Raw genomic sequence first — 12,303 nt, forward strand, 5'->3', positions numbered from 1 at the left:
ACTCATGGGGACACTACGTCGCCGCAAAATCTACGGGTAGAGCTCAAATTCAAGCTGCTTGGGTGCTGCCATAGTTACATTTGAAGTGCTCATCCAAGAAGGCTTAAGGTCATTGGCCACAGATAAAATGACGTCAAATCACGTTATATCTACCGTAGCTTTGATTGGATTGATCATGTCAACATCATACTTTCAAAATCTTAGCTAGCAAGCTAGCAGTCAACATGAATCAAGTTGACAATCTACTGGCAAATCCTTTACAATCCTTGTCATATGAAGATAAATAATTAAGAGAAATTATAGATAAAATGTATCGGTGCTCATCGGCCATTGGACGTAAACATTACACAACAAGTTGGAAATCACAAATTCAACAATGAGTGGTTTTGCAAGGAATCAGTGGCTAACTGCAAGCCTTGCAAAGCAATCACTAGCCTGCTATTCAGTGGAGTGGGTGTGTGGTCCAAGTCTGGGTTTAAGGGTCTCTTTTCCAAGCTTAAAAGGATAAACATTCAACATTGGCCATTCTGTCAATGCAGCATGACTTCTGCAGCGCTCAAAACAACTCGGAACTGGGAAATCTCAGACTTCAGTGAGTCTGGAAAAAAACGAGCTCCGACTGCGAAAATAGGTTTTGAACGGTCATCCAACTCGGAATTGCAAGTCGGGAACTCAAGCCTCTTTCTTTCTAGAGCTCAGACGTGAAGATCACTGACGTCATGATTCAACCTTGTTTTTTTCAGAGTTCCCAGTTGTCTTGAACGCACCATAAATCCAGAGAATGACAGACTTTGATAACAACGTTTGATGACAAAATTTGCCGCCGAAGGACCGCCACGCCACCTTCCTTTTCAAGTGAGCACAGCACAAGGCGAGTCCAAAAATGTATTGTATGCTGCTGTATAAATGATGCAATATGCCAGGGAGATATGTATACTGTAGCTAAGAAAATAATACTAAGTGTATGTTGTATAGTATGCTGTTAGTAGCCCATGTGCCTCACCCTAATAATTTGGTACCTTTTCCCCTCTTAATTTTGCCTACTGTTCTGACTTGGTGGTGCACATGTAGCCTATAGACTGTTTTAGAGAAATGTAATCATCGAATATTGTAAGCGCTTTCATTGTCTGCTTATATGCCCCGTTTATTTATCCTATGGTTCTGACTTGGTGTACAGGGAGAATAGTGTAAGAACGGCCCATGTTCTGAATTTTGTCGCTGTACATTTCAAAAGTGCTGAACAAATAGTTTTATTGACTACGTCCGTCCTAGGATTGCCTCTTATCCGCTTGTCGTCCACTTATGCCATAGTTTGTACATCTCAATTGTCAGTAGAAACCACATTTGTTCGCCTTTCGAATGGCGCAGCGGTCTAAGGCACTGCAACGCAGTGCTTGAGGCGTCACTACAGACCCGGGTTCGATCCCGGGAGACCCTTGAGGTGGCGCACAATTGGCCCAGCGTCGTCTGGGTTAGGGGAGGGTTTGGCTGGCCGGGATGTCCTTGTCCCATCGCACTCTAGTGACTCCTGTGGCGGGCCAGGCGCATGAACGCTGACACGGTCGCCAGTTGTACAGTGTTTCCTCTGACACATTGGTGTGGCTGGCTTCCGGGTTAAGCAAGCTCGCTTAACCCGGAAGCCAGCCACACCAATGTGTCGGAGGAAACACTGTGCGACCGTGTCAGCAGGGTTGTGCTTCAGAGGACGCATGGCTCTCGACCTTTGCCTCTCCTGGGTCCGTACGGGAGTTGCAGTGATGGGACAAGACTGTAACTACCAATTGGATATCACAAAAAAGGCTGTAAATGAACTGTTTTGCTGCCAGACAAGGCTCTGCTGATAGCCAGGTGTAGCAGTGGTAAGGTGTTGGGACAGCTTAATGTAGTCCCTAACAGTTTGTGGTCACCGTTATAGTGCAATTAATGTACTGTTTAGTTTTGTGTTGTGACTTTGCTGGCATGCGTCCCCAAAAAATTTGAGGGAGTTTGCCCCACCAAGATTTACATGCTAAAATCGCCACTGTTGTGACGTCAGCTCACTGAGGATTTGTCAGGTCAGGCATGTTCTGTAGCTCATCATAATGTCTGTCCTTTCCTCTGCAGACGACACCATAGTCAGAGGTCACTTCTTACAGCGGGGTGCAGCTGTAGAGATACCAGCTGATAGGAGAAATATCCTGCTTTCACAAGCATGTTGTTTGAATTCCGAGCATTCTCTGCTTTTGAATGAATTCTGCTTTTGAAAAAAGTATGCATCATGATTCATTCTAAGATGTATTGTGGAAATAGTAGTATTGTATTGAAGATTGCAATGCACAATCAAGCCCTTTCTAAAATAAAATCTGTGAAATCCTTTCCATTGAACTATGACTAAAATGTCCCATGAATTGTGTGTATGTGTGTGAGAAAGAGAGAGAGATGTTATATGAGTTTATGAACGTTCTCATTCTTGTTGACCTCATCACAACTCAACACAACACTTGTGGTGACCCCTGATCTCATTGCCACATAGGCTGTCATCTTTTGATTAATCTGAACCAAACCATAATTAAACAAAAAGGGACATTTGTATTTTAAAAGATGAGTCATTACTGCTAGTGAAAAACTCAATTTAGCTAGTGCTCACATAACCCTGTGCCTGTTGTAGAGCATCTGTGCGTTCTGAAATCCTCTCCATCCTGTTGGACAGGACTTGCAAGCCTCTCCAAACGTCACTCCATTCAGTGCCATCAAGCACCGAGGAGAGACGCACATTGAACGAAACTACGCTGGCAACGAGCAACTCTTCTTCAAACCTGGACAATGAGGGGTTCCTGCCGACCACGAGACAGAGCAGGTAGGGTTTCAATACCGATGGAGTCGTAGCACTTATAATTTCATGATGGATGCGATGAGCGAGTTTCAACGAGCACATACAGCCTAGTGCGTTGGAAGGAAGGAAGTAAACAAGGTTGTCATGTAGGCTAGGTCTCCAACAACAGAGCCATATCGCCTCTTCAAATAATAATAAAGCAACAGACAAACATCAGCATTCTCAAAAACCAATGTTCATAGTGCCCCTCAATCTGGCTAGCAAGTGAAACGTCAACTGTCAGTGACCATTGTTGGTTGGTTAGTTAACGTTAGTACATGTTGCGTTTTTATCAGTGGAATCGTGGCGATAACAGCTGATACTCAAAATGTATCTTGCTAACGTTAGCTAGTCTATTTAATAAATATGCGTTTGTTTAAATATTGTGCAATGATAATGGTATGTGAGAAAAACATTTTGGGAAATGAAATACATTGCGCATATTTTATCCACAAATAGCCTATCACGCAGAGCACTGAATAGCGGACTAAACGCCACTCCATGGTGAAGGAAGTTTCTGATGACCAACAGTGGAGCAGAGACCATGCTTTGTGAAAACTAGCTCCTACTACATCGATTCGCCCAAGGGCAAAAAAAAAAAAAAGGTACCTTGTACCTATGTTTGTTCTTAGTAGTTGAATGCTTTTCATTGTTTGCTGAAATCCATACTTTTTCAATGAACGTTAATCAAGTACAACCACTGACTGTTTGCTCACTGCTGTTACTCTAAGATGGCAACTCAGCGCAAATGTGCATGTGCCAATTAAATCTCAACAAGGAAACAGTCAGTGGTTGTATTTGATTAACGTTTACTGAAAAAGTATGGATTTCAGAAAAGAAAGCCACACAACGACAAAGGACAAACATAGCCACAAGGTTGGCGTTTCATTGTATTACATTTTTTAAAGTATTGACCTTGGGCGAATTGTTGTAGTTGGAGCTAGATTACACAAAGCCTGGTCTCTGCGCCACTCCGTTGGTGGTGTAATCAGAGACATCCTTCACCATGGAGTGGAGTTTAGTTTGCTAAGCCTTGAACAGTTCATTTGAGTGCTGCACATAGCCTAAAACATTCATAGACGCTAACTACCTTTAGTGCCTTGATCTCCTAGGTCTCCTGAGTGGCGCAGTGGTCTAAGGCACCGCATCGCAGTGCTAACTGTGCCACTAGAGATCCTGGTTCGAAATCCAGGCTCTGTAGCAGCCGGCCGCGACCGGGAGACTCATGGGCGGCGCACAATTGGCCCAGCGTCGTCCAGGGTAGGGGAGGGAATGGCCGGCAGGGATGTAGCTCAGTTGATAGAGCATGGCGTTTGCAACGCCAGGGTTATGGGTTCGATTCCCACGGGGGGCCAGTATAAAAAAAAAATGGTATTCACTAACTGTAAGTCGCTCTGGATAAGAGCGTCTGCTAAATGACTAAAATGTAAATGTAAATGTTGATGATAGTATCTTCTGGCAGGGGGAGTTTTGTTAAGAGCCCCGACGCTCGTTCTGAACGTTAAAACGCATCGCTTGCGGTACGGTTTTGGAAACATAAACAAAAAATAATTTAAAAAAACAAAAGGTTAAATTACTACACATCTTTTTAGGGCTAGGGTTCCAACACGGCCATATTTCCATGTTACAGCACTTGTTTACGTAAAACAGAGGCGTAGCTACCTGTGCTAATTACCTATCTGCTTCGCCGAACATCTGTGTGCAATTGGAAGACGGAGGCCACAAACGTGTTGTCATTGAAAAATACTGTCAGCTGCAACTGTGTTAAAACGGGTTAAAACTGTACAGTAAGTGTGTATTTTGCATTTGTGAAATTATTTTGATGTGATATAAAAGTAGAGGGCTTTATGTTTCTAGAACTTTAATGCAATTGAGAATCGATTCACGTTTAGATGGAGTATTTGGCTGTTTTGGGTGCCAGTGCAAATTGGCCTCTAAACAGAACATGTAAGGTCCTAGGACTATAAGGAGTAACGTTAGGCTATGTGTAGCCCAATAATGGACTAAATGAGCCTATCTTCTGTTCTGTGGGATTCTGAAAGCATTGGTGAACTGTAGTCTGTCTGTGGCATGAGAGAAAACAGCTCTGTCTTTGTTAATACTTATACAGCTACAGACTCAGTTTAATTTACTGACACTGTTAGAAGAGCCCTAGAATGTCTGTTTCTTCCATATGTGGGACTGTCAGATTTCGCTTCCACAAGGAATGGCTGCTTTCTCAATGAACAATCAATGCCTTGTCCCATATCAAGGGTGCAGCATGACCATGAATATAGCCTACATTTCAATTTCAGACTGGCCACATGCTGTACGTAGGCTGGATTGTGAGGGAACAAACTGCTTTTTCACTGAGTGTCTATCAATGGTAAAAAGCATTACAATGTTGGCAGTTGAATAGGTATACTTTCTTCTGCTATTATCTGACTACACAGTATAACATTTCTATCTCCATATTTAAACAGCTGATGCTGTGTGTTATCCCATGACTCAGTCATTATGACACTGCACTATTATGCAAGACCCCTGTTCTGGCATAGATGCAGTAAAGGTGTCAATGGAACGCAGACCTTCCATTAACCAGATTGGCGCACATTCAATAAATCTGTTCTAACAAAGTGGATATTTGTCAAATCCGTCATGATTTATGTATTGTAACAGGCCACCAATGTAGTTATTTAAGTCCGATTTTGATATATTTGGCTGTTTTCGCTGCATAACATGTAGAAGTTGTCCCTTTTCAGGTTTAGAAGAAGTGACTGCTAAATGCTAACTCCTGTTCGTATAAGCTGGTTAGCATAGCTAGCATACAGAAATCGGTGGTGGTAGTCAGTCATTTTTAACTGTAATGCAGTTTATTGGTAACAATGACATGAACATGTATTGGGGTTGACATCCATACAGGCATTATACTCCGATTTCTATCTCAACATAGTGTGAAATACACAAACAATGAAATGTAGGCACATTTTGCTGGGGGGCAACGAGGAAACTCGGGATCTTTCCCCCACGGCCCATTCTCCCATCGGCTTTTTATTGTATTTTTTATTTCACCTTTTATTTAACCAGGTAAGCCAGTTGAGAACAAGTTCTCATTTACAACTGGGACCTGGCCAAGATAAAGCAAATCAGTGCGATAAAAACAACAACACAGAGTTACATATGGGGTAAACAAAACATAAAGTCAAAAATACAAACAGAAAATATATATAGTCTGTGCGAATGTAGTAAGTTATGGAGGTAAGGCAATAAATAGGCCATAGTGCAAAATAGTTACAATTTCGTATTAACGCTGGAATGATAGATGTGCAAAAGATGATGTGCAAATAGAGATACTGGGGTGCAAATTAGCAAAATAAATAACAATATGGGGATGAGGTAGTTGGGTGGGCTAATTTCAGAATGGCTGTGTACAGGTGCAGTGATCGGTAAGCTGCTCTGACAACTTACGCTTAAAGTTAGTGAGGGAGATAAGTGTCTCCAGCTTCAGAGATTTTTGCAGTTCGTTCCAGTCATTGGCAGCAGAGAACTGGAAGGAATGGCGGCCAAAGGAGGTGTTGGCTTTGGGGATAACCAGTGAGATATACCTGCTGGAGCGCAGACTACGGGTGGGTGTTGCTATGGTGACCAGTGAGCTAAGGTAAGACGGGGATTTGCCTAGCAGTGATTTATAGATGACCTGGAGCCAGTGGGTTTGGCGACGAATATGTAGTGAGGGCCAGCCAACAAGAGCGTACAGGTCACAATGGTGGGTAGTATATGGGGCTTTGGTGACAAAACGGATGGCACTGTGATAGACTACATCCAATTTGCTGAATAGTGTTGGAGGCTATTTTGTAAATGATATTGCCGAAGTCAAGGATCGGTAGGATAGTCAGTTTTACGAGGGCATGTTTGGCAGCATGAGTGAAGGAGCTTTGTTGCGAAATAGGAAGCCGATTCTAGATCTAACTTTGGATTGGAGATGCTTAATGTGACTCTGGAAGGAGAGTTTACAGTCTAACCAGACACCTAGGTATTTGTAGTTGTCCACATACTCTAAGTCAGACCCGCCGAGAGTAGTGATTCTAGTCGGGTGGGCGGGTGCAAGCAGCGTTCGGTTGAAGAGCATGCATTTAGTTTTACTAGTGTTTTAAGAGCAGTTGGAGGCTACGGAAGGAGTGTTGTATGGCGTTGAAGCTCGTTTGGAGGTTTGTTAACACAGTGTCCAGTGAAGGGCCAGATGTATACAAAATGGTGTCGTCTGCATAGAGGTGGATCCGGGCTTCACCAGCAGCAAGAGCGACATCATTGATATACACAGAGAATAGAGTCGGCCCGAGAATTGAATCCTGTGGCACCCCCATAGAGACGGCCAGAGGTCCAGACAACAGGCCCTCCGATTTGACACATTGAACTCTATCTGAGAAGTAGTTGGTGAACCAGGCGAGGCAGTCATTAGAGAAACCAAGGCTATTTAGTCTGCCAATAAGAATGCGGTGGTTGACAGTCGATGAAGACGGCTGCGCAGTACTGTCTTTTATCGATCGCGGTTATAATATCGTTTAGGACCTTGAGCGTGGCTGAGGTGCACCCATGACCAGCTCGGAAACCAGATTGCATAGCGGAGAAGGTACGGTGGGATTCTAAATGGTCAGTGATCTGTTTGTTAACTTACATTTACATTCACGTCATTTAGCAGAAGCTCTTATCCAGAGAGACTTACAAATTGGTGCATTCACCTTATAGCCAGTGGGATAACCACTTTGCAATATGTTTATTTTTATTTTTGGGGGGTGGGGTAAGGGGGGGGGTAGAAGGATTACTTTATCCTATCCCAGGTATTCCTTAAAGAGGTGGGGTTTCAAGTGTCTCCGGAAGGTGGTGAGTGACTCCGCTGTCCTGGCGTCTTGAGGGAGCTTGTTCCACCATTGGTGTGCAACAAGCTCCCTCACGACGCCAGGACAGTTTCAGACAGTGGTCAAGTAGGCTACTGTGGCTATTTGATCATAATGTAGGCCTACCAGAGGGGCCTACCATCAAAAACAATGGATAAAATGCATCCCATAACATTTTAACATGGAAATAGATGTTCTATCATTCAGCCTACAATAGCAGCCAATGTGTGGTGTTCAATGTAGGCCTAAACTCCATGACTTTTGAAAAAAAAACATGCAGGGCTTGACATTAACCGGTTTATCCACTTGTCCTTCAGACAAGGAGGTGAATTAAAATGTTGTTGTGTTTGATGCACTTTACAAAATGCATTATTATTCCCATACCATTATTACAGAGAATTAGACAAATTATGCTACCCTCTGCCTATTGGCTACTTAGCTTATTCAAGCCTGTCTCAAAATGCAACACTGCCCCTTTAAGACAAAAAAAAAGCATTTTACATGACTATCTTTTCAAAGATGTCTAGAAAGGTATGTGTTCTGTGTACATGATCTACAGCACCAGTCAAAAGTTTAGACACCTACTCATTCAAGGGTTTTTCTTAATTTTTTATATATACAGAAGATAGCCCTATTTGGTAAAAGACCAAGTCCATATTATGACATGAACAGCTCAAATAAGCTTTAAGACATGAAGGTCAGTCAGTCAAGCGCTAGATGAAACTGGCTCTCATGAGGACCAGACCCAGAGTTACCTCTGCTGCAGAGAATAAGTTAATTAGAGTTACCAGCCTCAGAAATTGCAGCCCAAATAAAGGCTTCACAGAGTTCAAGTAACAGACACATCTCAGAGGAGACTGTGTGAATCATGGTCAAATTGCTGCAAATAAACCACTACTAAAGGACACCAATAAGAAGAAGAGACTTGCTTGGGCCAAGAAACACGAGCAATGTGGAAATCTGTCCTTTGGTCTGGAGTCCAAATTTGAGATGTTTGGTTCCAACCGCTGTGTCTTTGTAAGACGCAGTGTAGGTGAACGGATGATCTCTGCATGTGTAGTTCCCACCGTGAAGCATGGAGGAGGAGGTGTGATGGTGTGGGGGTGCTTTACTGGTGATGCTGTCTGTGATTTATTTAGAATTCAAGGCACACTTAACCAGCATGGCTACCACAGCATTCTGCAGCCATACGCCATCCCATCTGGTTTGGGCTTAGTGGGACTATCATTTATTTTTCAACAGGACAATCACCCAACCCACCTCCAGGCTGTGTAAGGTCTATTTTACCAAGAAGGAGAGTGATGGCGTGGCCTCCAAAATCACCCGACCTCTAACCAATTGAGATGATTTGGGAAGAGTTGGACCGCAGAGTGAAGGAAAAGCAGCCAACAAGTGCTCAGCATATGTGGGAACTCCTTCAAGACTGTTGGAAAAGCATTCCAGGTGAAGCTGGTTGAGAGAATACCAAGAGTGTGCAAAGCTGTCATCAAGGCAAAGGGTGGCTACTTTGAAGAATCTCAAATATAAAATCTATTTTGATTTGTTTAACACTTTTTTGGTTACTACATGTTTCCATATGTGTTATTTCATAGTTTTGATGTCTTCACTATTATTCTACAATGTAGAAAATAGTAAAAATAAAGAAAAACCCTTGAATGAATAGGTGTGTTCAAACGTTGGACTGGTACTGTATAACTGGGCTAATAACTCACTAACTAGCAAAGTGTATGAACAAATGGGCACACGTGGCTACATGCAGCTCTCGCTTTGATCTCAAAACAAGCGCATCTTGGTTATGCCACACCGGTCTGTGTAGAGTATGGCAGAGTCCTGCATGTCATTGCAATAGAATCCTACCCCAATGCATTCGGCCTACAACAAAATCTCTTGCGTAGTTCGTATGTTGCATTGAAAGTGGCTAATATTGTGTTGAGTCTATCACAATTCCCACAGTAAAGGGACACGTTGATAGGGTTAACTAAGAGGGGAAAACTCTAGACAATTGAGTGAAGTTCAATCTCTTGCTTCTGTGCAGGTTTTCTGAAGGCTTCGGCGCTTTCACCAAATTGTGCCGACAAAAGGTTAATCGATCTGAGCTTCATTATCTGTTCACTGTGCACATTAGTGACATCTGCTGGTTAGCAATAAATAGCAGTGTGTGATTTATCAGATATACGTTTTCTCTCCACTGTTTTCATCAACTCTGTGGCGCTGTGGTAAGTTGTTGGCTTTGTCAGTTGGAATACCAGGTTCGCATCATGCTTCCCTATTTAGCCTTCAAGTTTACTATTACATTTTTTTTTCATTATTTAGGATGCTTAAGACAGAAGCTTATACTATTATTCATCGCTACCAGCTAGCTGCAACAAAATGGACGTTGTGGTTTGGCTAATCATCCTGAGCTAGGCCCATCTCCCGGCAATCTACCTCTCTGTCAACCGGACGGGACCACCTAGTGTTGACACGGAGCCCCGCCGATCCTACACGACTGGTCTGCCGACGAAATCGTCTGATGTGGTTACAACAGGCTTCCCGTTACGACGTCGACCACGAAGATTCCATCTGCTAGCCCCGGCCCGCTAGCACACGCTAGCCGTGGCCTCTTGCTCGCTAGTGCTTTAGCAGCCCCCGAACTACCTCCGAACTATCCTATTGCTGTTCACCGGACCTTATGATAACTCAGCTATACAGCTGATGCCTGCTGGACTGTTCCTTTTTACGGTACCGCATCCTGTTTATGTTTAGCCTCAGCCCAAACTGTGTCGTCATTACCAGCTGTTGTCTTAGCTCTCTCAAATTACACCTGTGATTGATTTATGCCTCTCTCCCATGTCAATATGGTTTGTTTATTGCTGTTTCGGTTATTTCTAATTGTACTATTTCACTGTAGATCCCCCAGCCCAGCTAAACCTGCCTTAGATAGCTCCTTTGTCCCACCCCCCCATACACGCGGAGACCGACTCAATCGGTGCCTCCAGTGATGCTATCTCTTTCATTGTTACCCAACGCTTAGGTTTACCTCCACTTTACTCATATCCTTCCATTTCCTTGTCTGTACATAATGCCCTGAATCTTTTCTACAACGCCCGGAAATCTACCCCCTTTATTCTATGTACCCAACGCACTAGAAGACCAGTTCTTAAAGCCTTTAGCCGTATCCTTATTCTAGTCCTCCTCTGTTCCTCTGGTGATGTAGAGGCTAACCCAGGCCCTGCAGCCCTCAGTATCACTCCTACTCCCCAGGCGCTATCATTTGTTGACTTCTGTAATCACAAAAGCCTTGTTTTCTTGTATGTTAATATCAGAAGTCTACTTCCTAAGTTTGAGTTATTCACTGCGTTAGCACACTCCGCCAACCAGTGTCTGAATCCTGGCTTAGGAAGGCCACCAAAAATTCTGAAATTTCCATCCCCAACTATAACATTTTCTGTCTAGATAGAACTGCCAAAGGGGGTGGAGTTGCAATCTACTGTAGAGAGAGCCTGCAGAGCTCTATCATCCTATCCAGGTCTGTGCCCAAACAGTTTGAGCTTCTACTTCTAAAAATCCACCTTTCCAGAAATAAGTCTCTCACTGTTGCCGCTTGCTACAGACCCCCTCAGCCCCCAGCTGTGCCCTGGACACCATATGTGAATTGATTGCCCCCATCTATCCTCAGAGTTCGTACTGCTTGGTGACCTAAATTGGGATATGCTTAACACCCCGGCCATCCTACAATCCAAACTAGATGCCCTCAATCTCACACAAATTATCAACGAACCTACCAGGTACAACCCTAAATCCGTAAACATGGGTACCCTCATAGATATCATCCTGACTAACTTACCCTCTAAATACACCTCCGCTGTCTTCAACCAGGATCTCAGCGATCACTGCCTTATTGCCTGCGTCCGTAACGGGTCCGCGGTCAAAGCGACCACCCCTCATCACTGTCAAACGCTCCCTAAAACACTTTAGCGAGCAGGCCTTCCCTAATTGACCTGGCCCAGGTATCCTGGATGGATATAGAACTCATTCCGTCAGTAGAGGATGCCTGGTTGTTCTTTAAAAGTAATTTCCTCTCAATCTTAAATAAACACGCCCCATTCAAAAAATACAGAACTAAGAACAGATATAGCCCCTGGTTCTCCTCAGACTTGACTGCCCTTGACCAGCACAAAAACATCCTGTGGTGTACTGCATTAGCATCAAATAGCCCCCGCGATATGCAACTTTTCAGGGAAGTTAGGAACCAATATACACAAGCAGTCAGGAAAGCAAAGGCTAACATTTTCAAACAGAAATTTGCATCCTGTAGCACTAACTCCAAAAAGTTTTGGGACACTGTAAAGTCCATGGAGAATAAGAGCACTTCCTCCCAGCTGCCCACTGCACTGAGGCTAGGAAACACTATCACCACCGATAAATCTACAATAATCAAGAATTTCAACAAGCATTTTGCTATGGCTGGCCATGCTTTCCACCTGGCTACCACTACCCCGGCCACCAACTCTGCACCCTCCGCTGAAACTTGCCCATGCCCCCCCGCTTCTCCTTCACACAAATTCAGACAGCTGATGTTCTGAAAGAGCTGCAAAA

General features: G+C 43.7%; 1 protein-coding gene across 1 annotated transcript in view; it reads left to right on the forward strand.

Annotated features, from left to right (window-relative positions):
• The first annotated feature begins 2,709 nt into the window (after positions 1–2,709).
• The window catches only part of LOC121575232 (6-phosphofructo-2-kinase/fructose-2,6-bisphosphatase 4), a 71,828-nt gene continuing 62,234 nt past the window's right edge, over positions 2,710–12,303 (forward strand). The window contains exon 1 of the mRNA XM_041888198.1: positions 2,710–2,836. Within this exon, the coding sequence (XP_041744132.1) occupies positions 2,803–2,836 (34 nt within the window). The 5' untranslated portion in view covers positions 2,710–2,802. The remainder of the gene's footprint in view (positions 2,837–12,303) is intronic.

This window comes from Coregonus clupeaformis, chromosome 10 (genome assembly GCF_020615455.1).
Source record: "Coregonus clupeaformis isolate EN_2021a chromosome 10, ASM2061545v1, whole genome shotgun sequence".
NCBI classification, from domain to species: domain Eukaryota; kingdom Metazoa; phylum Chordata; class Actinopteri; order Salmoniformes; family Salmonidae; genus Coregonus; species Coregonus clupeaformis.